Source organism: Acanthochromis polyacanthus, chromosome 23 (assembly GCF_021347895.1).
Source record: "Acanthochromis polyacanthus isolate Apoly-LR-REF ecotype Palm Island chromosome 23, KAUST_Apoly_ChrSc, whole genome shotgun sequence".
NCBI classification, from domain to species: domain Eukaryota; kingdom Metazoa; phylum Chordata; class Actinopteri; family Pomacentridae; genus Acanthochromis; species Acanthochromis polyacanthus.
The window spans coordinates 13,033,064-13,058,098 of NC_067135.1; the positions used below are offsets into that span (position 1 = coordinate 13,033,064).

Below are 25,035 nucleotides of genomic sequence, written 5' to 3' on the forward strand. Positions count from 1 at the left end.
AATCAGTCAATTTGACCTGCGGGACAAATTTCTGAATAATATGCAAAACCTTCAAGAAAAATTCCTTAAAAGTTTTATTTAAAAAAAAAATACTCAAATTTGTCAAGAAAATTCTTGTAAATATTTTCAAAAAATGAGTAAAAATCTTCCAAAAAAATCCTTAAAACATCTAAAGTGATTACATATATATAAATAAAACTTCAAATATTTTCTTTAAGAACATTCACACAAAAAAATCAACCAAAATCCTGTGAAGTTTGCTGTATTTTGGTTGATTTTTTTTGTGTGAATGTTCTTAAAGAAACATTTTAACATCTCTTTTTTTCCACCAAAGAATGTTCAAAAATTTTCACTGTGAAAATATATATTTTTTCCCCACAATTTCAAACTTTAAAACGGGTCAATTTGACCAGCAGGACTAAACTCATCTTACTGGGTCACTGTTGGAAGTTCTTGTAGCGGATAAATCCCGCAAAAAGTCAGATTTAACAGTGTTTTGCACTGAAAACCAGCTCTGTTCTCTGTTGTGAGGCAGAAAATTCTAGTGTTACAACAGTTTAAGCACATATTGCATAACAAAAAAAAAAGTAAGCACACTTGCATCATTAGGCTCCACCTTCACAATAAAACACCTGCTTAATTATGCAAGAATAAAACATTATGCATGCAGTAAGTTTGATGCATGGAGTGGATGCATGATTGGAGACATTTGTGCACATTTTCCACACCAGCAAAGCCCCGAATATGACCAAATGCACTGAGAAATGAGAACTCATTCCTATGCAAGGGTTTAAAAATGCCGTAATTTGGATGGAATAATCCCCACATCCCCCCTTCGCCTCGGTGCCCGGACCCCTCGCTCGGGGAAAACCCTCCTCCTGCTCCACCAGATGTCCACAGTGGCCAGTGGCGGTGTGAGCTGGTGTCACTGCTGCTCCACTCATTGCAGTGTTTCTGTCAGAGTCGGGACTGAAGCCAAAGCAGGAGTCGAGGAGCCCGCTGCGCTAAAACATTCTGTTCTGATTCTTAACCGCACCTTGGTTGCGGAGAAAAATTGGTTGTTGGAGACATTGTGGCCAAAGCAGGCTTAATTGGCTGCGCATGCTTGGCGGAGTGAAATGACACTAATAATTCCTTACAGGTGTGGATGTGATGGAGAGAGAATAACTCAAGCAACTGCACTTGCGGACAGATTTGCGCCTTTTTACGCACGCATGTACTCACCTCGCTCATGTTGGAGACGGAGGGAGTTCTGCAGCAGAAGTGGACTTCTTGGTCTTGTTCTTGTTCTCCTCTTCACCGGGATCCTTCAGTCAGTCAGTCAGTCGGCGCGTAAAAAGAGTGCTGCAGTGCGTGTTGCTGGACAGACTGTGAGGAGGGGGAAATAAGAAGAGCGGAGAAAACAGCGCCGATGCCTGTGAGGTGCTCCGAGAGCGAGAGAGGCGGCGGAGGGATGCTCGGTTCTCCGGTTAGAGATGATGGAAGGAAGCTTTAGTGGCTGAGCGGTGCGGTTTATGGGCAACAGGAGCTCCTCTCTCTCTCTCCTTCTCTCTCTCTCTCCCCCTCCTCCCTCTCTGTCTCGCCCACTCAGTCTCAGCCAGTCACCAGGGAGCAGCCTATTACCCTGCTACAGGGATGTAGGCTAATAGGTACATAATAAGAAGGCTAACCCTGGAGCACTGAGCTCTACCTCTCACAGAGCAGCCTTAATTGATGTCTTATATTTATTTATTTGTCGTCCTTTGCAGATACCCTGAGCTCTGAACCCATTCGAAGTTCACAAACACATGGCAGCCCTGCAGTTTCACACATTTGCAGATATTTTTTTCTATATTTTTTAGCTGGGTTCCCCCCCCCCCCCCCTTTGCAGTCACAAACTGTTTTTTTTTTATCATAGTGCACCAATTTCATTTATATTTTATGATTTGCTTCATCGATTTCAAAATAAAAGCTCACTCGCATGAGCGTACAGGCAGACCATTTTTAAATGTGTTTGTAACAGCTTGTTATAGCAACTGCCTGGTTTCATTTGCATTTTCAAGTGCATAGGCTACATGATATTTTAGATATTTATAAATCTGCAGTGGGTGTGATTTTATTTTGAAAAATGGAATAAAAGCTCTGGTTCTGTGTAAAGTTGGATTGCATTTCTTGAGCTGGGTAATCAAACTTTGATCTAATATGTGTCATTGTTCAATAAATATAATTATATCTTATTAGCAGTGGTAGAAAGTACTTTGATTAACTCAAGTACTGCACTTCATTACTGTTTTGCAGTACTTCACTTGAGTGCACTGTAAAATGTTAGAATCTGGCAGCAGTGGTGCCAAAAAAACATACAAAAACATGGTAGAATACTGTAACACTCAACAACTCTAAACATTATGGCAAATATTTGAAAACTAATTAATAAATTAAATACTGGAAAACTGTAATTTTAAAGCTACACATGAACAAATTACTATTTGGGTTGTTCCAAAATTGGAGGACTTTTTACATCCCACCCATCAAATTTCAAATAACCCGTCCACCAATAATAAATTCACTGAGAGAAATGTGATGAGGAATTAGACAAAATAAAAGCCACTGGTGGGAGGAAGCCAGCACTTCTACTTTAATACTTTAGCTACTTTTTCATTGCTCTTTTGGTACTTTTACTCAAGAAAAAGAACTGAATACTCCTTCCACTACTGCCACTTAAAAATGACCTTAATTATGGTTAGATATCAGATCTTGAGATATCAGATTCAAAGGCTCAGGAGCAGACAGAGCTAAGAGGCAGGAGTCAGGTTAAGATAAATGTTTGTGGGAACACATACAGACAGGAAAACCAGATTTCCTCCTGAAAACACCCCTGAGCTTTGGAATCCAATCTCAACGCTGCTTGAAGCTGTGTCTCCACTGGATGGTGCTGTTGCATCACGAATCATCAGATCCATTTCAAAGCTGCTGTAAACCCTTTTCAGCTAATTTGGAAATAATTCATTGATACCTGCAGACATCCAAATAAATGAAATGTTCTTTAAATTCTACTAAAACAGCTGATGGACATTAATGGGCACAAGCTGAGGAGGTCATGTGGGTCATGTCAAAGGTCACTTTAAGGGCCTGATCCAGTGCAAATTAAGTTTCTACATGGTTAAAATACCCATATGGTGTTTATTTTACACCACCTTTATATATACCAAGGCTGAGCATTTCCACTGAGAAACTGAAAAACACAGATTCAGATGTAACAAACCCAACAAATGAAACCTGTCAGCTCACTGGGTGGAACTGTTGGCGTCATTATTCTTCTTGAGCATTATTTTTACATGTGCAGCTGCATTACTCCAATGTTACAACTTAACATTGTGTAGCACAAAGTAGGTTTACTGTATTTGAGCAGAATCCTAGATGAGCAGATGAGCTCGGGATTCATAGATCTGTGACTGATAGAGGTGAGTTTTTAAGGGTTTAATCAGACTGCAGAGGATTTTAAAGAAAGTGGCCCTTTGTTGGATCTGTACTCACTTGTGGTTTTGTTTAACCTGCAAAAAGATGAAGAATATTACTTTAAAAATGGCAAGATCTTCCAATTTAACGCTGAAGTTGGTACACTGCAGCCTAAAGAACGGTCAGAAATGGCACCTTCACATTGTTCTGTTCTGAATGTACAACAGCATGTGTTACGGCCCCCTGGTGGCCATGTGTTGGTATGTTTGTAGCCTCTGTTTGGGGAGATGGTTTGTGCAGTTTCACAGCTGAATGAAGAGCTCCAAACCCAGCTGTCTGTCATCATGGATGATTGGCCTGGAGCTCCAGACCTGCTTCCTCTCCCCACCTGATTGGACAACCACCCAGTTCCCTCCACCAATCAGACAGCAGCAATCAGCACACTTGGTTTAAATCTGCAACCAAACTCACAGTCAAGGTGATATAACTTGAGCAGCAGGCCTTGATGCCTCTCCTTGTCTTTGTGTGGTTTTATTTGGTCGTTCTTTGATTTAGCGACACCCACCAGCCCTGCTTTCTTTTTCCCGTCATCACCTTTTCTCTTGTCAATTATGCCGCTATGTAATGAACTGCTTTACCAAAACTGAGAACACCTGTTTTCTTTTACCTTTTCAGCTCACCGTAGACAGATGGGCTGTAACAACTCGCAAGAGATTCTGTTAACATCACAAGTATTAGAAAATCCTTTCTGTCAGGCTTATTTCTAGTTTCAACAGAGACCAAAATAGCTGGTTACAACTGGTAGCTGCTTCTTTTTGGAGGCCGCTATTGTGCAACAAATCTAAAGAACCACAGTTGTAGAAAACTAATCAAAGGTTAATTAATACTCTGACATTCACAAATGTCTAACATCACATGCAGCAGTTGTTCGTAATTTCTGCTGCATTTACATTTATTTCTATAGCCACTATACTTAACCCTCCTGTTGTCCTCATTTATGGGCACTAAAAAATATTGTTTCCTTGTCCTTATACAAAAATTCAGCAAAATAATTCCCTAAATTTCTGAAAATTTGCAAAAACTTCAGGAAGAAAATTCCAATAATTCTTTAAAAGTTTCCCTTAAAAGTTTGTTTTTTTAAAAAAAAAAAAAATCCCCCGAATTTGGCAAGAAAATTCTTGTGAATATTTTCCAAAAATGAGTAAAAATCTTCCCAAATAAAATCCTAAAAATGTCTAAAGTGATTACATATATATCGGTAAAATTACGAATATTTTCTTTAAGAACATTCACAAAAAAAATCAACCAAAATCCAGCAAATTTTTCCACCAAAAATGTTCAGATTTCCCAAAAATGTCGACATGAGAACGACATGAGGGTTAAAGATGAAATAATGCACATTCCTGCAGTTCAGCTCATGACCACAAGAGGGCTCTCTTCTCAATAAGTTTTAGTTTTCTCTGAGAAATGAGCATTAAAGCAGCTGCAACCTCCCCAAACATCGGCGCATTTATATGAAATAAATAAGGTTCACAGAAAAAAAACATGCATTCGGGCAGGACAGACATAAGAAAGAGAGACAGGATTGTTTTGTTTGTGTTTATTTATTTCTAATGTGTTTTATTTTTTCTTTTTTTCATCTGTCCACAAAGTTATATTAGTCACTACTATGTTAGGTCAGTTTTCCCTCACTGCAATGGCAGTCAACTACACAAGAGCCCAAACCCAGCACGGTCCCTTCAACTCGCAAGGATTTGTCATTTTACAAAAATACTGGATGTAGGATAAGCCTCTTTGATACCCAATAAAGTCTAATCCTTTCTGCAAAATACTCCGATTCACAATCAGAAGATGTAAGGTGCAGTTTGTAAATCACAAGGGAGCAAATTCAGAAACACATGCAAACGAACGGGGCCAATCAGATTTGCGGAGAATCTTCTTTTTTTGTTTTTCCAACTTGAATCGGGGCCAGAGAACCTCGAGGAGGCCTGATATCGGTGAAGATAGCTAAATAGTGAGTTTGCTTTGCTAAATAAATGCATGTCTAGTTACAAGCTACTCTGAAAAATGAGGAAATGCACCTTAAACATTGAGAATCGTCTTAAAAGCATTCACCAATGCGTACAAAAATGACAACTTATAAGTATTTTATCTAAAAAATTGGTCTTTGTATTCATCTGCTGGTACACAGAAACAGTAATGATATAATCTTACTTTTTAAAGGTATATTTTTTAAGTTAACAGGGGGTTAGCTATCTTTAAAAAAGTGTGTTTTGCAGTTTTTAGATTCATTTCCAATGACACCACAGATATACATGAGCTAAAGCAGGTTTAACTCCCTGTCAAAGCTTCCATTGTGTTTCTCAGACTCTTGCTAAAGTCGGGAAAACAGTTAAGTTTCTCTAAAATCAAACTGTACCTTCAACACAACAAAAAGATTTTTCTTTTCGTGCAGTAAATTTGGAAAATGAGTTTGAGTCAAAAGCTGCTTCGACAAAGAGCTTATTTAGAAAATATGTCATCGCTGAGGGACTTTTTTTTATCATTAGACATCTACAATGATTGGCAGGCTGTTTTATTCCCTTCTGCCGGCGGGAGGAGTTGAAGAAACCATCACTCAAGTTTGTGCTCTCTTTAAAAAAACAAAACAAAACAAAAAAACACAACATCTCTAGTGCTATCTGTACAACATTCAACAACACATCTCTTTAGGTTTTTTGTCTTTTTTTTTTCTTGTTTTTAACCATAATGCCAAAACAATAATACTTATCATTATAAGAGCAATTTTTCCATCTCAACGGCATTGAACAAACACCACACAAACTGAAATCAAAATCTAATAAAGGCCTCAATACCAGATAGTACACGTCACCTTCGAGTGGTGCTAGAGATCGACAGCTTACGGATGAGAAGAGGGAGGAAGAGCAAGCACGGGAGGGAAAAGATAGGATGGCTGCTGGGAGAATGAGGAAAGAGAGAGAGAGAGAGAGGGAGGAAATAGGTGAATTATTTAGTTTTCTCAAGTTTCCATCTGCTTTAGTGTCACATCGGACATGTTTTGGCACCTTATGAGATTAAATACGATATTCATTAGTCTTAGACTTGGGCTTTGGTTTACCAAGGGTTAGTATCAAGACCAGAAGTAGTCAAACCTTACATCTATAGTGATTTTTTAAAATTGTCTAAGGATTAGGTAGTCCATTCTTTGAAGAGTCTAGCCATGCTAGATTGTAGCAATAAGGCCTAGTGACCTTGTTTAAGGCCTGACAGGCCAGAGAGAGAGAAACTGGCAGGGAAACAGCTTCCCCCGAGAGAAAGAGGTCAGGAGGTAAAGACACGAGAAAAAGATTAGGAAAATGATGTGATGAAGAAGAGATGAGAATAGGAGGGAGGTGGGAAGACAGACAAAAGAGAGGAAGAAAGAGAGTGTGTAGATATAGGCTAAGTGCTTTTGGTGAGTTTTACAAAATACACCAGGAAGTGCTTGAAACAGAAGGCACGGTGGCATTGACAGTAGTTGTTAAGGAGACACCACTAAGGGACTTTCACTACAAAACTCATAAGGTGCTCTAAAAAAAGAACTTAAACACATGAATGCACATTAAAGTGTGGCTGCAGTCATAGAATACCCCATCAGATGTAGTCTCAGTGGATAAATAGTGGCTGTTACCCAGTGTAAGGGGATATTAATACCTCACATTCTTTTTTTTTTTTCCATAAATACACCTTCAAGCGCTCGTGAGAACAGATTTTTTTTGTCATTTCAAGCAGTGGATGTCTTTTATGTTACCACATTAGTTACACATTTTGATTCTGAACTTTCTTTAACAACCAGTTCAACGGTTGGACATTTGATACACAGACCAACTAATCGATCGATTTTTGCTCATTGATGGGGTACACCTAATCAAACCACACATTTACACATTTAAACTGACAACAGAAAGTGACAACTGCCATTGAAAAAACGTTTGGTCTATTGATAAAGTCGAAATAAAAACAACTACTTTGGGAACTCAAACCTTGCACAGTGCTCTGTATAGACATTCCAACTAGTCTTAGCTCACAAACATTATAATCAATATTACCTATATTGATAACCTTTTTCTGTAAGCATCTCGAAATGAAAATAAACAAAAGTCTGCTGTTTTTTCTTGTCTTTACAAAAGCTACACATATTCTACTGGGATGTCTATGCATTTGTTAGTGTTTTAATAATTACTCCTACCATTGTCTTTTCTTTTCTTATAAAAAAGAAGAGAGGGAATCTACTCATCTAAAAGACACCATAACCCAAGAGTACAGTTGGTTTCTCAGATTTAGTCCTGCCTGGCAGCGATACTGCTTCCTTTTTCGTTCTCTACCTTGTATCTTCTCTCCTATGGAGGAAAAAACTGAAAAAAAAAGTTCTTTTTGACACAGTTGCTAAGTCTCAGTCTCTTTAAAACAATGTGTCATTGATTGTGTTCAGGGGCTCTAGCGTTACTCCTTCAGCCCTCCAACAAACTCTGTGTTTTGTTCATTTCCGCACATCTGTGATGACCATGAGTTGCCTCGGCAACCCTGACCCGCATTCGCTACCATTGTAAACACCGAAGACGAACTGTGACCCCCTTTTATCGCTCAGCCCGTGACCTTTCATCACATTATACATTACGCATGTCACCTACTTTTTTTTCTTTTTTTTTTGTTCTTTTCAAGCTGAGCCACAAATGGCTACAGTCTGTGTCAAGGACATTGAGCTATGATGTAGCATTTCTTTTACAACTTAACTATTCACAACACCCTAGAACCACTTTTAACAAATATATTGTACTTAAATCGTTTTAAACTGTATATTCAGATAAAATGAATGACCTATCAGAGCCTCAGTGGGCAGGAATGCCAGAGACTCTCTCGACAACATACAGGAACAGGCACTAACTGAAAACCAAAAAAAAAAATTACAAACTTTTCTTTCTGTTTTTCTTTAGGACAGTCATTGAGAAACACTTTTCTGAACAAACAAGGCAGTGATACATAGTTGAGGGAAAGCACACAGCCTGCAACAGTTACCTCATGCCTTAAATTAATATCAAATAGCTTAGCTGAGGCTGGCAGCTCCAAACTTTCCAAAACTAAACCTTCCTCCGTGTCTTTTTTGGAGGCTGAAGGTGTTTAACAGTCAGTCAGGAGAGCATCTCTTCACAGCTGGCTTCAACTTGGTCAGTATAGTAGTCTGGGATTTACAGCCCATTATTAGAGAGGAACAAATGCACGACTCTGGAATGATGCAGGATCTTGCCCTTGATCTCTTACATGGTTCTTTCATTTATCAAATTGGAGATCATCTTAAAAATCATCCTTCTTGGAGTGAAGCTTGAAAAAAAAAATAGAAAAGTGGCCTACAAAATCCTGAAAAGATGCATCCATGCTCTAGTTGTGTTTGTTTGTTTTTCTTACAGGAATTTCACACAGTCAGAACTCAAGTAGACAGATAATGTTGGAGGGAACATAACGGCCATAGTTTTTACCTCCATCTCGCTCTTGTCATCACCTTCTGAAACATCCGTTTGTCGGGCTCCTTAAGTCTGTCCAAAAATGAAGGTATGAAGAGACAAGACTTCGTTTAACCATGAACCCATTTTCTCTCTGCGCTGCTTTCTGCCCAATTTTCTTTAATTCTGCGTCAAATGTAGTTGAAAACATTGAACCTAACTTTCCACATTAAATGGTGTCATTCAGAAATACTCTAATCTGTTAAGACCCTTTCCTCCTCGCCTGCTGTGCTCAGGGCTGGTGAGAGAGCGAGGGACATCCTCAGATCGTGGTCTTGCGAATCCTCCAGACTGCTGTTCTCCAAATTCTCTTCAAATTCCTCCTCTTGGTCTTCTTTCTCCCCTTCCATCTTCCTTTGGAGTGTCGGACTGTCTCTTACATTCTTTGATACTGAAGCCATGGAGTCTGGGTGGTCGGGACCGTCCTCCAGATGTTCTGCCGTATGCTCAGAGAGACCATTAAGAGACTGGGCCTGAGCTGAGGACCATTCCCCGAGGGGGGCCTGGGACTCTGCCTCACTCGCATGCCTCCAAATGGTCAGAGGGTCGAGCTCGGCATGATCCATCCGTGGCTTGGTGGCTTTTGGGGCTCCATCGTCCTCCAAGACAGTCAAAGAGCCTCTTTTGCGCCTGGACTTACTGGTGTGGTTGACCTGGAGATGCATGGCCATCAGCTCTGCAGACGACGTACGGAAAGGGCAGAACAAACACTGGCTCAGTTTGACCCCTGATGAACTGTCCCCTCCGCTGTCTCCACCTCCTCCTACTTCTCCTATGCTCATGCTTCCATCCTCCTCCATCCCTCCAAGGCCAGGTGAGGTGCGACGAGACAAATCCAGGGGTTCAAATCCGCCCTCTTGAGTCGATGCCACGGGTCCGTCCTTGTCGCTCGATGGCTGCACCATTCGGCTTGTAGTAAGGGGCTTACGTCGGGACACTTTAGGGGCCTTTGGTGGAGGAGACTCCCTGATCCAGCCTCCTTCCATTCCGCCTTGGTAAAGCGCCCCCATCACCCCAGACAGATACCTGTACTGGGTCTCCAGGTCGACATCCCTTAGAGCTGCCAAGGCCTTCCGATGCTCCCGCTGGTCTGGAAGCCCCAGGAGCCAGGACTGCTGGCCGGGCCGAGAGGTGGGAGCATCTGTTGGGCTTCGGTTCACTGGGCAGTGGTTGAGTTGGGATCGGCGCTGCTTGACCAGGCCAGAGGTTCCAGAGGTCAGACTGTTGATAGTGGAGGTGAGACCAGAGGAGGTGGAGTTGGAGGCGGCTGACAAGGCGTTGCGTTGCTCCCTGTGGTGCCGCTGCAGGTGATACTTCAGCGAGCCAGACTGAGTACCTGCATAGTCACAGTGGGGGCATTTGTAGGGTCTCTCACCTAGAGGAAATAGGATTAAGGAAATTTAATAGGATAAATGCTTTTAGTCACATGTGGGACATATCAATGCAGCATCCTCCAGCTGAATAGAAGCCAGAAAATGGATGCAGCTACAAAAACACACACCTTAAGTCCCAACTAGTTTGCGTCATTAAATGCACACCTTAATTTTACTCTTGAATTAGCTTGTACTGCAAAAATGAATAAATATAAAGGCAGCCTGGGTACGTTAAAATACATTCAATAATCTAAAACACTACAGCATCTGTTATGACACAGCCAGTGGATATATTAGCAGGACATACTCGCTCACTGAGAAATGTAGTTACTCATTTTAAAGGAAGATGGCAGTATTTCATTACCGATTAAAAATGACACAGCTGGGAAACATAAAGAGGGTGATGTTGCATACTTGCAGCAGGAAACATATGAAAACCAGAAATGATCATACTCGCATCAACCAAAAACTGATTGCACAAGAAGCACACAGCTCCGTTGATGAATACAGATACATGAACAATTGGATTTTGTTGCTGAAACAAAAAGTAATGATGGGATGAAAGTCTCAAGGGGCAATTGGATTCTCAAGAGAGTAATACTATAATTTAATACCTTCTCTCAAATTACTGACCATGTGGTAATCATTTGATGGCACAGAAGAAGGACTGTATGAGGAAAAATATAAAAGCGATGTGATGTGTTCTGTCAGCTTAAATAGGCTTTATTGAGTGCATTTTTGGCCAACGTCTCGCTGGAAAGTCTCGGATGTACTGAGTTCACCCGTCGCTAGTGATTAGTGGCATCTCAGAAAGAGAAGAGGGGGTTTAATTTTGATCAAATACATCAGGCAGTGGCAAATAATAAAAAACTGACAATGACTCGCGCTGATAAAGTCTTATGAATATGGATCATTAATTAAGAATGTGAGTGAGGAGTGCTGTGACAGATCCCAATTTTCATTAAAGTCCTACTCTCATGTCACCAGAAATTCAATATGAGTTTTTTTCTGTTTTGTGTTTTTGTGTTAAAAATCTCTATTGAAAACTGTCAGAGTATCATGTGTCTCTTCTACAGTTACAGAAAGCATCGGGGGGAAAAAAAAAACAATTACAGATTCTTGTTTCAAAGACGGAAGGATTTAATGTAAAAATTGTATTATCGGGAACTCTAAGAGCATAAACTATATAAGAATCCTTTTACACTATTTACAAAAATGCCAAACCATTTTAATTTTGCACAATTTAAAGTTATCCTGATCAAATTAGAGAAAGAAAGACTACTGTTTAATTAGTGGAGAAGAAAATAAAATGTTTTCTTGTACCTTTCATCGGGGGTGAGGTTACAGGCTAGTGAGCAAAGTGAGCTTTTTCCCGGTTTTAGTCCCTGGAGTGGCTTGATTTTTCCTCAGAAACTACTGTTAATATACACTCAAGCAAGGCACTTAAGCAGAGTTGCTCCAGTGGAGCTGCTCAGTTGCCTGCAGTCGACGGCTATGATTAGCGCTGGTCAGCTCTCTGGGGTGAATGTGTAAAAAAGAAAGCAGTAGTTCTACAAAAGCGAGGATGCTCATTGAGACCTTTCCAGGGACATATAAAGGTTAAAAAAGTAAATCCGGTTTGTTAAACTCACAGCAGTATCTCACCTGTGTGAACCCTCAGGTGCACTTTGAGATGGTGTGAAGAGCGGAAAGCTTTGCCACAGTAGGGGCAGTCTTTTATCCCTCTACCACGCACTCGCTCCCTGGTGGGAACTGAAGCTATGGAGGACACTGCTGTCAAACCATTTTCTCCTACAAGTGGAGAGAAAGGTAGAAAAAATGTAAAGATAACAGCTGGTGTGCAAGGCCTCAAGAGAGCGTCTAGTTACACAGAAAAGCAGTATGAAAATGATAGTCTTGCGATAATAACACCATTATGTGAGAACAAACACAACCTGAAAGTCAAAATAGAAAGAAAGCAGATGTGACACCTTTGAAGCTTGAGATGACAGAGTGAAACCCGGTAGCTGCTCCTGTTTGTGATCCACCACTGTTGAGTTTTGATTCCTGTCTCATTTCTCCCATATGTTGGGATCCACCACCATGTAGCTGAGATTCCTGCCTCACTTCTCCTCCTCTTCCTAGCCCCACTTCTCTACGGCTCCCACTCCCCTCCTCTTCACTGCCACCTCCTTTCTGGGGCCTCTGAGTGTGAACTCGAGCATGAACTACCACCTGCTGCAGGCTGCGGAATAGCTTTCCACAGTCTGGGCATTCCCAAGGGCCTCCTGTTCCTCCGGTCTCTTCTCTTGGATTGAGGCCTCCGAGGTAGGCCCTGACTTGGTCGGCCTCTGTGATCACCGAACTTCGACCTGCTGCTCTCTGGCCTTGATGTTGGCCTCGCTGATGAGGCCTCTGCTGCTGCTGAGCTACTGCCAGGCTGCGAGCCACCAGCTGCCACCAAGTAGCCTGGTCCCCTCCTTCTGAAATGTTTCCTGTAGGCTCACCTGTATTTCCTCCTCTAGACGTTCCCCCTCCTCTTCCTGGGTCCCCTCCTCCTGAACTGCCGACGCCACCACCCCCACCGTTTCCCATTTCTGCCACCTGTGCAACTGCTTGAAGTCTTTCCATGCAGCTGGCCCCACTGCCATCACTTGGCAAACCCAGATAGCCCAGGATAGCTGACTTGCTCAAGCCCATCCCAATTCTGCCTCCAGTTTCTCTATCTGATCTTCCTTGTCCACCTCTGCTGCCGCCTCCTCGCTGAGCCAAAAGCAGGCTTGAGTAGAGGGCGTTGAGAGACTGATTACTAGCAGAGCCTTTAGACAGCTGCTCAGCACCTCCTGGTCCCCCAGGGGCTCCCAAACCAGCCTTCAGTCCAAGCTTGTTGAGATGAACTTTCATGTGGTTTTTGAGGAACCAAGGCTCCTTGAAGCCACGGCCGCACACCTGGCACTTATGGTCCAAGGAGTCCTTGTGCTTTCGCATGTGTCCCTTTAGGAACCAAGACTGGGTAAATCGCTGTCCACAAGTATCACAGCGAAATGCCGGCAGTGCAGAGGCGGCGGCCACTGTAGCAGCTGCTGTCATCTGTGGGTTACTTGGTGTTGGGGCTGGGGTATGTGTTGGAGTGGGCACTGGAGTGTCTGGGGTTGCAATGATGGACCTGGAGTTGAAGGCTGGTGGCAGAGCAGGTACGTCAGGGGATGGGTGGCACTCCTGCAAGTGAGATGCCAGGCTTTCTTCTTGGCTGGCAGAAAAAGGACAAAGAGTGCATTTATACGGGTTGTGGAGAATGCGGACATGCCGCGCCAACTCCGAAGCTGTGCGGAATTTTCCTTTGCAGGCATGACAGCGAAACGTAGGCGCTATGGAAGTCGATGCACCCTCCCCGGTGGTAGAAGAATAGGGAGAGGTCACAGAAACAGGGTCCTCTGTAAGTGGAGGGGTCAAAGGTGTGCTGTCATCCAGTAAAAAGTTTGGGTTGTGGTCAGTCTGCAGGCCATTATCTAGACCTTGGATCTCACCATTTACATCCTCTTCCTCTGTGAGATGCTGGATGAGAGTACCTGGCAGTAAACGCTGGTTTGAGTGACTTCTGTGATTCGGGATGAAGTCTTTGTGGTTCTGCTGGATTTTGAGGTGCTGCTTTAGGGGAGCTGAGGGGAGTCCGGTCCGGTAGAGGGCTGAAGCTCTGCGGTCTCGGTCGAGACTGTGAGCTCGTGCGTGAAGAGACAAAATGCTTTGGAATCTGAATCTCTTCCCACATACATGACAGGGAAACTTGAGCGCAGGCCCCGATGAAGCCGCTCCAACTCCAGGTAACGTCCTGGGAACCGTGTCCTTCTGGAACAGCTGGAGGTCTAGCTCATCACTGCAGTTTCCACTCTGACCTGAAGAGAGGGCCAGCTCCAGGGCACCATACCCAAGTAAAGGTGCTGATGGGGTGTCTGGTGGAGAGGAGTCCAAACGGGGACTGCATCCAGCCTCTTGTCCCCCTCCACCTGGGAACAGAGCCACTGCAGGGGTCGGTGATGGAGGAACACCGTCCAGCCCTTCCTCGTCATCTTCTTCATCAACATCATGGTGATTGTTATTGTTATCCTCGTGGAGGGGGAAGGGAGAGAGGGGGAAATAAGGCGTCGTGTCTGGGCTCTGAGGGGAGGGTTCGGGGCTGTGAATCGGCAGGACAACGGGGCTGTCAGGTAGAGAGAGCTGGGTGTGAGGAGAGGAGGCCTGGGGGCTGTGGTCCAGAGATGGCAGTGTTGGGGGAGACTGGGGCTGCTCACAAGAAAGAGACAACACACACTCTGGTGGAGAATCCATCCTCTATGATAGAAAGCACAAAGAGAAGAAGAGAGACAGATATTGAGTGGGACTAACAAATTACGATGAATTAAAAACCTCTGGAAAAGGTTAAATTTGCATGTTGTGCATCTCCTAAACCTTGATCAGCTTTCTAGAATAACCAAAACTTCACATTATCCTTAAGGTATTAGTGTGTAAATATGTGAGTCTGTATGAGAGAAGCAGAGAATTACCAGCAGTGTGTGTGATGCTATGCCATTCTTTAGTGTCTCGGATGAGGGGGGGGACACTTCTATGGCAGCCTCCTCCTTTACTTTTCTGAGGACAAAAACAAGCAAATAAACGTAATGAGTGCATGATGTCAAAAGAGAGTTCACTTAAATATCTTATTTGTAATCCAAAATCAAACAATTACTGCACTTGAAATTTTAGCCAGTTAAAAACACATAAAGCACATTACTGGAGCTATTATGTAAGGAAAGACTTTAGGTAAATTAGGAATGTCTGTTTCTGCGTGAGAGTAGATGCTTCTGAAATATGGAGCGATCAACTGCAGGTAGCAGATTTTTGCCAAACAGGATTAAAAGCAATTTGCACTGAGACACTTTGAATGTATATCCTCGTCATAAATGCTAATAGCATATAATCCAACACGTACTCATTACAGCACTGTTTTGACTGTGTTTTAGCTTATTTAGCACGAGGCAAATCTCTATCTGATCTTCATTTACTCTTCAGTCTGCGTAGGTGTATACATTCGCTTGAATGTGTAACAGGTGTGCACCTGTTCTGCCTCCTGCATGTGTTCACAATACACTCCAGCATACTGTTAGCACATATGGGATGATTAGCCGGAGTGTGAATGTGCGTCGGTGTGTGTCTGTGTGTGTGCGTCAGCGTGTGTTTAGGAGTTAAGGGCACCACTACAGGACATGGACTGTCCCAAACAGGATGGGCGCGCAATGTTTTGACTTCCACACACGCCCTTCCTGTACACTCATACAGTAGCAGCTTTTTGCTTAAATCAGGACTGCACACATAGACACACACTTGTGTAGAGTAAGCATGCACTTGAGCACAGCAATATTGGTTAAATCTGCAGCTTGGGTGTGGTGGCATTCACCCCGACATTGCTTAGTCATGGTTAGTTGTTTAAGTAATTTACAAATGTAAGCTGTACTGTTGTGTTGACTGTACTGCAACCCCAGATAACAGAGTCAGCTAAAATGTAAAGTGTGATATACAGCATATTGAACACACAAGCGTTTTTGGCCAGCACACACACCAAATGTTTTGAATGCACAGCAGTTTGCATCGGTTCCATTGGATTTATGCACATGGGCTGTTTTTTGTCCATCATTTGGTGGAGTTGAGAAGCAGTGCCGGCGCCCACAACAAAACAAAAGGTCATAAATCACTGTGGCAAAACAATGGAACATCTGTGTTCGCAGGTGTGTCGCCCATATTTTTGTTCGCATGGCGGTATGGTCACATATGTGTTTATATGATCCGTTGGATTGTGTGGATTTGTTTGAGTGTGTGTGTTTGTCACTGAGCCTGGATGACAAAGAGATTCTCATGTAGCCAGTTGACATTTTAGCTCAGCTATGACTCACAGGGATATCACACCATATCAATCACATAAACACACACACTGACACACAACCACAGACACACACACACACACACAGACTCCTTTCTTAATCCACCATTATTGTTCTCTCTCTCCCTGTCTTCCCTTCCCTTCTGTCTTTCTTTCTCTCCCTGATTCATACTTCTCCCATCCCCCTCTCATTCTCTCGCTCCCTCCCTCCGTCTATTATTCACTAATTTTCTTTCATTCTCTCTCCCTCTCTCTCTCTTTTTTTTCTCTCCTGCAGTGTTGCCAGTTGGCAGAATGCCAGGGAATGCTGATATCAGCTGGTAGATTGGGCCCTGCCAACATGGCGAAGAGCAAAAATGAGAAAGGAGGCAGACAGAGAGAAAGAAAGAGAGAGACGGAGAGGCATATACAGTGCAGTTACAAACTGGGCAGCGTAAAAAAAAAACAAATTGTCAGAAGCCATGTGAATGAAAATGATTTAATTTGATTGCCAACATGGCGTTGAGGGGAAAAGGATGAAAAAAAATAGAAAGAGACAGGCATGCTGGAACAGAGAAAAGCAGAGAAATCAGAGTAGTGGAGTGGCAGGCTGGGGCATAACATGAAGAGAGAACAACAGATTTAAAAATCATTTGAAAAGTCAACACAGAGAAATATACATCTAGACACAGAGAGGGCGAGCGGTGCAGAAAGGGGAAAGAATGAATAAGGCAGAATGGGTATCTAAATGTATCTGCAGCAGTGTTAAGTCTGATGGCATTATCATATGAATATCACCATCACAATGCATTGTTCCACCGTGACGGTGGCTGTCACCAACCACCGGCCCTGTCATGCCAATAAAGAAAATTTGGATAGATGGAGTAGGGAGATAAGGAGCAGCAAAGGATGCAGGGAAAGGGGGGGTTGGGGCGACTGAGAGACAGAAATCAGATTGGAATCAGGTGGAGCAGAAACACATAAAACCCAGGTGTAAATGAACCAAGAAATGCGCCGCAGAACCAGTCAACTAAAGCACCTCTGTACGTGGTCAGAGACACATTTGTTCACATTACAAACAAACGCAATCCATTCCCAATGCGCAAACCGCACTCCGAAATTGCACACAAATGGATTGGTGCAGGTACTCGACGGGATGTCACTTTTAAAGGATGAGTACTCGACAAGGACGCCTGGCACTTTGGCAGGAGGAGAAAGAAATCAGACCTCAAAAGTACATCATGGAAATGCGTATTTAATGTCGGGTGCAGATGTAATCCATGTAAATCATACATGCTAATACCCCAAACAAAAAGTATCACAGATTATTGTTATCATTAATAATATGTTGAGCTGGATTTTCTAGCACTTCCAGTAATTTTTTTCCAGCTTTTTCATTGACCCTGAAATTTGCAGTGTCCCTGATGGGGTGTAATGACATTGCAATTCACACGGTAATGACAGCTTAAAGCACATCGTTGCCGTGTTAAGCCTTGCCACGATGTTGTCATTACAGTAATTGCAGTGTAACTTTGTGGGCCCTGAGATAACTGATTTCAAGTACTGAATTACCTTCACTCGAAATGAGTTTTTATCACCAAGATCAGCGTGCCGGCTTTCTTTTTTTAGCCCCCCTCACTATGGGAAAAAAAACTAAATTCTGCATTGTTTAAATACTGATAACTACTCCTCCACTTGTGTCAGAAGGTGTGTAGAGGAGGAGGGGGGTTGCTGAGTCATACCTCACATCCCTGATAAATAGTTGCCAAGGGAGTAGGAGCACAATATGTTCAGACAAGTTTATTTTTGGGGGGTTTTGATGTCACTGTGTAAATATCCACACTGTGGTACAGTTTTTATAGTGAAGCCCGTTAGTGCAGGTTTGTACACGCCGGCAAGCTGCGCATCGTAATTGTAAATATCAGGGTGTGAACACCTTTCATTTAGCGTTTTTAACGGTGTGTGTGGGCAGGAAGTGCGATATCTGCTCAGCTTTACATTAATGAGTTTAAATGTGAGTCACAACTTGAAAATACTTGCAACTTCTGATCGCAGAAGCATAATTGAGACTGTGAGCTCCTAAGTAGCTCCATTCCAATACTTCCTATTAGGCTGTTGAAATTTAGTGTTTTGCAACCTTTTGTGACCTCTCAGGGGATCTCAACCCCGAGGGCTTGTAACTGTTGGTATGTAGGAACAACTACCTTTGTGTTGTTTTCGTGTATGAGTGTATATGTGTGGCTTCTTCGCATGTCCTCCTCCAAAAACACTAAAGGCTTCTCTGAGGTCTCAGGCCTGGGCCGGGCCTTAGGGCATAAAGCACAGAGCATATCTGGAGGCTGTGTACGTCTCAGAATCCTTACTTCTTTCTGAAGCGAGCTGAGGTGTCCTCTGAGGATAAGAAGACTGACCACAAAAAATGTGTGTGAAAGCAAAGATGAGTGTCTGAGAGAGGAAGAGAGGGGAGTCCGCTCTCTGTGCGGTACAGCATAATTTGGCCCTGTGGTTTTTATCGCGTGATCACGTGGCGAACTTCCCCACAGACGGTATTCATTTCCCTTACTTCACCTTTCCCTGAACCCCCAGCTTCACTCCAACTTTGCCTGGCTCGCACTCTCCCTCTTCCCTCATCTTCAGCCCCAGCAGTGATAACGGTGAACGTCTCCCAGTGCGTCTCCACCGCTAACTGTAAAGATGCGACTTGTGGATTGGTTGTAAAAAGAAATGTTATCTTTTGTGTCTCATTTTGGTCTGAGAGTGAGAGTAAAGCAGGTATCAAATGGCGCATTTCCGTGCTGAAAATACGTGTTTGTCGAATTGCAAAAGACTGACACGTGGCTGACCATTTAGAAAGATCTTTAGGGAAGAGGATGAAGAAAAAGTTGTCAAAGGGATGCATTTGAACGCTGTCCTTAGGTCTTCCATCCACCTTTTGCTAAATCTGGTTAAGCCTCCTCAGAAAGATTTGGTGAAAAGGTGAGCCTGCATTTCCTGCCTCTGTGATGTATTTTCCACCCCACTTCTGCTACTGCCTCTCACTTTGTTTTATTTCCTTCTGTCTAACGTTACCACTTCATTTCTCCTCCTCTACCTCTCCATCGCCTCTCAAGCTTTTGCGTCTTCTCTTTCTGAATGAATTCCTCCTTCAGCGGAGAACACGAGCTGACACTTACTCGCAGTTGCAGAGCGCCGAACTGGGAGCGTCACGGCAGTGCCAGATCTGAGCGAGCGAATCTGAACATTGGAAACATCACAGCATCTCGGCAGAGAGACGAGAGTCTCGCTCCAAGTCATACAGGCCGTGCTGTGTCTAAACCAATGAGTGGAAGTGCTGACTGACTCGTCTGATTTGGGATTACAAGACTGAAGCCTTAAAAGAAGAATTGGTTGGAGCATGCAAATCACTGGATGTGTTCTTCCTGAAAGGCTTATCGTTGCACACTGACGATCACCTGCTGGGGTTGAGAGAAAAGAAGCAAAAGAAGGGAGCAAACCATGCATCCCACAGGTGAAACAAACACCTACCTGAGGATTTTTGGTCTCATCATTAGTCCAAATCTGTTCTGATGACTGCCAATCAAATAATAAATGTTCAGTGACTTGAATCCTGATTGGATTTTTTAAAAGCCTTAATGGAGGGTTCAAAAACCTGCCTTCCATCAGCGATACCCCCTCCTCTATGGTGTCCTTGAGCAAGACACCCACCACCCACAGGCTCCAGGGATGCTGACCCCACACTGTGACCCCCTTGTGGAATTTGTGTATCGCATATATCAGACATGTGAGCACCTAGAAGAGCATTACTTTAGAGAAAATAGTAAAATAGTAATGGCTTGATTCTTTATTCACCCTGGGGAAATTTGCTGAGAATGTGTTCTTTCTCAGTAACACCTTGCTTGAAGCACATTCAGCTACACTATAAATATACAGCAGATATATATGGGAGGTGTCAATACTTAAATCGACATCTCTCGGTTTAATTCGGGGTAATGTACTATGCTCAAGGGCACCTTGACAATACGTATAGGCTGGAAAGTAACTTTTCCTGTCCAAGGGTGAGCCTAAAGGTGGGGATAAATTCAAAAAGAGACATTTGATGCCATAAGTGTGAAAACTAAAGGCCGGCCCAGTGAGGGTGATGCAATAATAATGCAGACTTTTGGACAGACTTTCCTGGAAGGCATTTGATGTGTTTCACCTCATATAACAAGCAACAGACTGTTGTGCAATGAAGAAAAGAGAAACTTGAGGGAGAAGCTGATCAACTTGAAACAGATCGTTGAATTATGGTTTTGGAAAGTTACAAAATCCGTCCTTTGACGATGACGCCACTCTTTTAAATTCTATCAGTCCATCCTGCTGATACTGTGACCCGTTTCCTAAAATTAACACGAGATACACAGCACAAAAATGCACAGGATTGAAGCCGAACTGTCTACACGTCCACTTCTACTGCAAAAAACTGAACCGCAAACTCAATACAAGTGGTAAAAGTGGCATACTATTTAAGTAAGACCCTAATGCTCCAGATACACGCTAATCCCGAGCAGCCAGCAGAACTCTCAACAGTCTCAAAATGTCACAATGCAGTAGATTCTCCCTAACTGAGGGCAAGCAGGTGCCTCTCCCGCAGCGCACTAATGACCCAATTATATCAATCAGAAGCCTTGATTGGTGCTACACTCCTCTCCTTTTTACTCTCGCTCCCTCTGTCTCTTTCTCCCTCACATACAATCTCGTTCCCAAGAGCCACCTGGATGGGGTGTATGTGCCCCTTCAAGTACAGTACAGTATGTACAAAGATGGGAAGTAGGCGGCATTGATGGAGGCGGAGGAGGAGGAGGATACTACTTGAACACAACAAGCAGACAGAGGTCTGAATGAAGCAAAACCATTAGACCCTTTTTAATGTTGGGCCAGTGTTTTATATTCATTAGTACAGCTGGTTTCTGGTGAGTATCTGCGAGGCTTTAACATGAAATCATTATGCTATATCCAAATGCAGACAACCTGTAGAGGCTGTCTGTGTTTGGATACAGATATTTAGTTTTTTTTAGCAGAAACAATTAAATGTTTATGGATTAAAAACATGAGAAAATTGCCTCTTGTAAATGTAGAGCAGCTTTTATTTTTTTACAAGGGAATTTTTAAAGTTAAAGTGCATAAAGCTTTACAAAAAAAACAAAATTATTTTAAAAAAGATGAAGTAAATAGAGTTTAAAGACCCCCTCCAAAACATCCCTGATTATAGGACAAGCAATGTCAACCTACTTCCACTATGCACACGCTCTCCAGAGTGTGACATTTTGGGTGGATATAAAAATAGGGCATTTCAGGATCCCTAAACATATTCCATTGGATATAGAAAAGGCGACGGGAGTGTCTTTGGTCAACCCAGATGACACGTCTGCGCCTTATCTCAAGAGGAATTTCCTCCTCGCCCCTATGATGTGCGTCAATAACGTGCAACCATTTTCAGTACGCTCTTTCCCCTCTTCTCTCTCGCGGCCATCTCAATTAGAGGCACATTAATGAAATAAATAACCATCAACAAACAATGCACTAATAAACAGCCTCACTAAAAAAATGAGATTAACCCCGGCAGCAGATGCTATCCGCGCACAATTCCGCTCCCGAAAAACGCGATTAAAAGGCGTACACAGTGCAGGATGTAGTTTGGAGAAGTCGGGGGTGGCGTGTGTGTGTCATGTCAGCCTATCTATCGCTCTCTCCCCTGCTCCATTTTGTTCTTAAATTTTCTATACAAAAGATTAAGGGAGGGGAAAAGACGAGTGAGCGAGCAGGGAGAGGACGGGAGGAGAGAGGAGGAGGAAAAAAGTGCCATCATGGATTTCATCTTGAATCCTCTGCCAATCTCCCACCGACATCCCCAAAAAAGCGACACCGTGTCCAAAAAACCCCGCACATTTTAGATGGAAAGTTATCTTTACAGAATGCAATTACGCGTTTTGCACGCACACACTCGCGCTACATGGCACACTTGCTATGCTACTTTCTGAGCTTCTAGACACGGGAGGTGATGTTAGGACAACTAAACGCCTTGTAGTAAACATTGTAGTAAAAGGTGGCGAAAGTATAACCTTGTATAAAACACTATCGCAGCCGCCGGGTGCGTTATTTCTCCCATTTTACGCACATGAAAGTGGCGGCGCTTATCTCGAAAACAACGCACTCCACAAAGCCCCTAATGTGTCCAACAAAAGAATTAGTCAAGCTAATCGCATCTACCTACAAATTAGTAAATCAACTTGCGAACACGCGATGTAAAAAATCCACTTTTATGCTTGGACAATATGTCTGCGGCTTATCGAAATCCTCGCTTCACCGAGAACTTGTCCCTCTTTTTTTTCTTTTTACTTTTTTTTGGTCGAAGAGGTTAAAAGGAATAAAGAGCTGCCAAAACATTTCCAAACTGGATATGGAATAAGTGCTACCATACGGAGCAACTTGGTTTGAAGTTATAAAAATCCGTGTTTCGGGGACTTTTAGTGCACTTGCAACCGTGTTAAAGTCGCATGTAAATTCAGGGTGACTTACCGAATCGAGTTGTTTTAACTGTTACATCGAGTGTTCTCAGAAAAAAAACGGCGCATTTTTCCGGGTTTTTTGCCCGTTATTTGTTGCGTGTTTTTGTCATGTCACGGCTATACACACGGCAGACGAGACGAGCGTAGCTACATACATACATGCATGCATGTCGTGCCCCCCGCGCGCACATACAAACCGGCTTTTACATACATGACACACACGTAAAGTGGGTCCGGAGCGCGCGCGGACACATACATGCTTCATGCCAATCACACGTACACGCGCGCGCACAAACACGAGCGAGAGAGAGAGAGAAAAAAACAGCAAAGAAATAAAAAACTACTCAGTTTGGCCATTAATCTCGCTGGAGGAGAAGAAGAAGAAGAAGAAGAAGAAAAGGCGCAGTAAATATATTTTTGGGGGGAAATGTTTCACCCTCCTTCTTCCTGCCTGCACGCACAAAAGTGCACACATGTAAACATTAGAGGTAGGTTAAAAAATGAAAGTAGATATATGAAGATATAGGATATATGTTGAAAGTAAAGACTCAGTGTACTTACGGGAGAGGCGGCGAGGAGATTAATGACACGACACGTCATGATTACGTTTCACTTGAATTAAATACATTACGAGTTGGGAAAAAAATGGAAATCAGGGTTGTATACAAGCATACGCCGTTTCCCCCTCCCTCCTCCCTCCGTTTGGTCACCCTCTCCTCCTCTCTCTCTCTCTTTCACTCTCCTCCTCCTTCTCCTCCATCTCCCTTTCTTTTCCTTCTCCCCCCTTATTCCCTCCTTTCTTCTTCTTCTTTTTTTCTCCCCCAATTTATTGTACAGAAGTGAGTGCAACAAAACAAGGGAAAAAAAGAGGAGAAAGTGGGAGGGAGAGTGATGTAGGTTGGAAATGTTAATTATAATCTCAGCACGGGCACCATTTTACAACGCTGTCATCTCTTCACATTTGTATCCTAAATATGGCATCTGGGGTGGCGGGACGATGACACTTTAAAGATTTTTTTTTATTGGTATTATTTTGAAGATTGGGAGAAGAAGAAGAAGAAAGTTTCACACCAATTCAAGTGATGACAGAGGTGAGAGAGTAGATGATGTGTTGAGGCTGCACCCCGGAAGCACATGGCCACGATGGGGAGAAACAAAAGTGCAACATTTTTTTTCTTCTTTTCTGGGATGTGGGCTTCCCATCATAAGGCTGGGTGACCGGTAGGAGTCCCTCAGGAGGGTTTCTGAAGGGATCCCCAGTGAAAATAGCAGCAGTGGGAAGCTGAAAGTTCAGAAGCAGCACTTTATTCAAAATGTGCAGGTCAGGTGCAGTGTTTCTAAAGCATAAGAAGTACAAATACTGAATGATTACCTCTGTTTGAGTTGTATACATCTCATAAGGCACGCTTTAGTACACTCCCTTCAGTTGTCGATGGCGAAGTTGTAGCAGGTGCACATCTCCACCCCATGTACCAACATCAATACAATTTGCATAAATAAGCCACTGCATCATCCTGTTTGTTCTGTCATGGATGGGATGCAGTTTACTGGTACTTCCCTGTCTAAAAATGTTTAATTTTATCCGACATGTGTTATGTCCTAGGCCAGAAATCATGTTTTTCCTGCTTTCAGCTATCTCAAAGTCTTATATTCGCTTCAAAAATCAATGTATTGCACGTTGTCTTGGGGTTTTTGGTGACACGATGAGGAACTATGAACTCACAACAAACAAATTTTCCACCAAGACCAATGTCCTATCATGTAATTTTAACAAAAGTCTGCTCCAAACTTTGGTGGATTCTACCTACTTTTTGCTAAGTTGAGTAGCAGGTGCACATCTCCACCCCATGCACCAGCATCAATACACTTTACATAAAAAAGCCACTGCATCATCCTGTTTGTTCTGTCATGGATTGGATACAGTTTACTGGTACTTCCCTGTCTTATAATGTTTAATTTTCTTTCACATGCATGTGTCTCAGGCCACAAATCATGTTTTTCCTGCTTTCAGGTATCTCAAAGTCTTACATTAGCTTCAAAATCAACATATTGCACATTTTCCTGGGGGTTTTGGTGACACTATGAGCAACTTTGAACTCAGAACAACCAAATCTTCCACCAAGTCGAATGTCCTATCAGAATTTTAACATAAATCTGCACCAAAATTTAAAGCATTCTGCCTTGGTTTTGTTAAGTTGTGTAGCAGGTGCACATCTCCAACTTGTGCACACATATGAATAGAATTTGCATCAGCACACCTTTGCATTTTCCTG

General features: G+C 42.8%; 1 protein-coding gene across 1 annotated transcript; it reads right to left on the minus strand.

The window, feature by feature from the left end:
- Positions 1-5,020: 5,020 nt before the first annotated feature.
- znf219 (zinc finger protein 219) lies at positions 5,021-23,578 on the minus strand. Its single transcript, XM_022215439.2, has 5 exons — positions 23,324-23,578; positions 14,866-14,950; positions 12,316-14,653; positions 11,990-12,136; positions 5,021-10,347 (listed from the first exon to the last, which is right to left on the minus strand). The coding sequence occupies exons 3-5, from the start codon at positions 14,648-14,650 to the stop codon at positions 9,167-9,169; spliced, it is 3,663 nt and encodes a 1,220-aa protein (XP_022071131.1). The 5' UTR covers positions 14,651-14,653; positions 14,866-14,950; positions 23,324-23,578; the 3' UTR covers positions 5,021-9,166.
- Between the last annotated feature and the right edge of the window lie 1,457 nt (positions 23,579-25,035).

Coding starts and splice junctions, on each gene's coding strand:
- znf219 (XM_022215439.2), bottom strand. CDS start 14,650: ATGGATTCTCCACCAGAGTGTGTGTTGTCTCTTTCTTGTGAGCAGCCC. Junction 12,137..12,315: donor TGTCATCTCAAGCTTCAAAG/GTGTCACATCTG, acceptor CTCCACTTGTAG/GAGAAAATGGTTTGACAGCA. Junction 10,348..11,989: donor GCACCTGAGGGTTCACACAG/GTGAGATACTGC, acceptor TATTTCCTCTAG/GTGAGAGACCCTACAAATGC.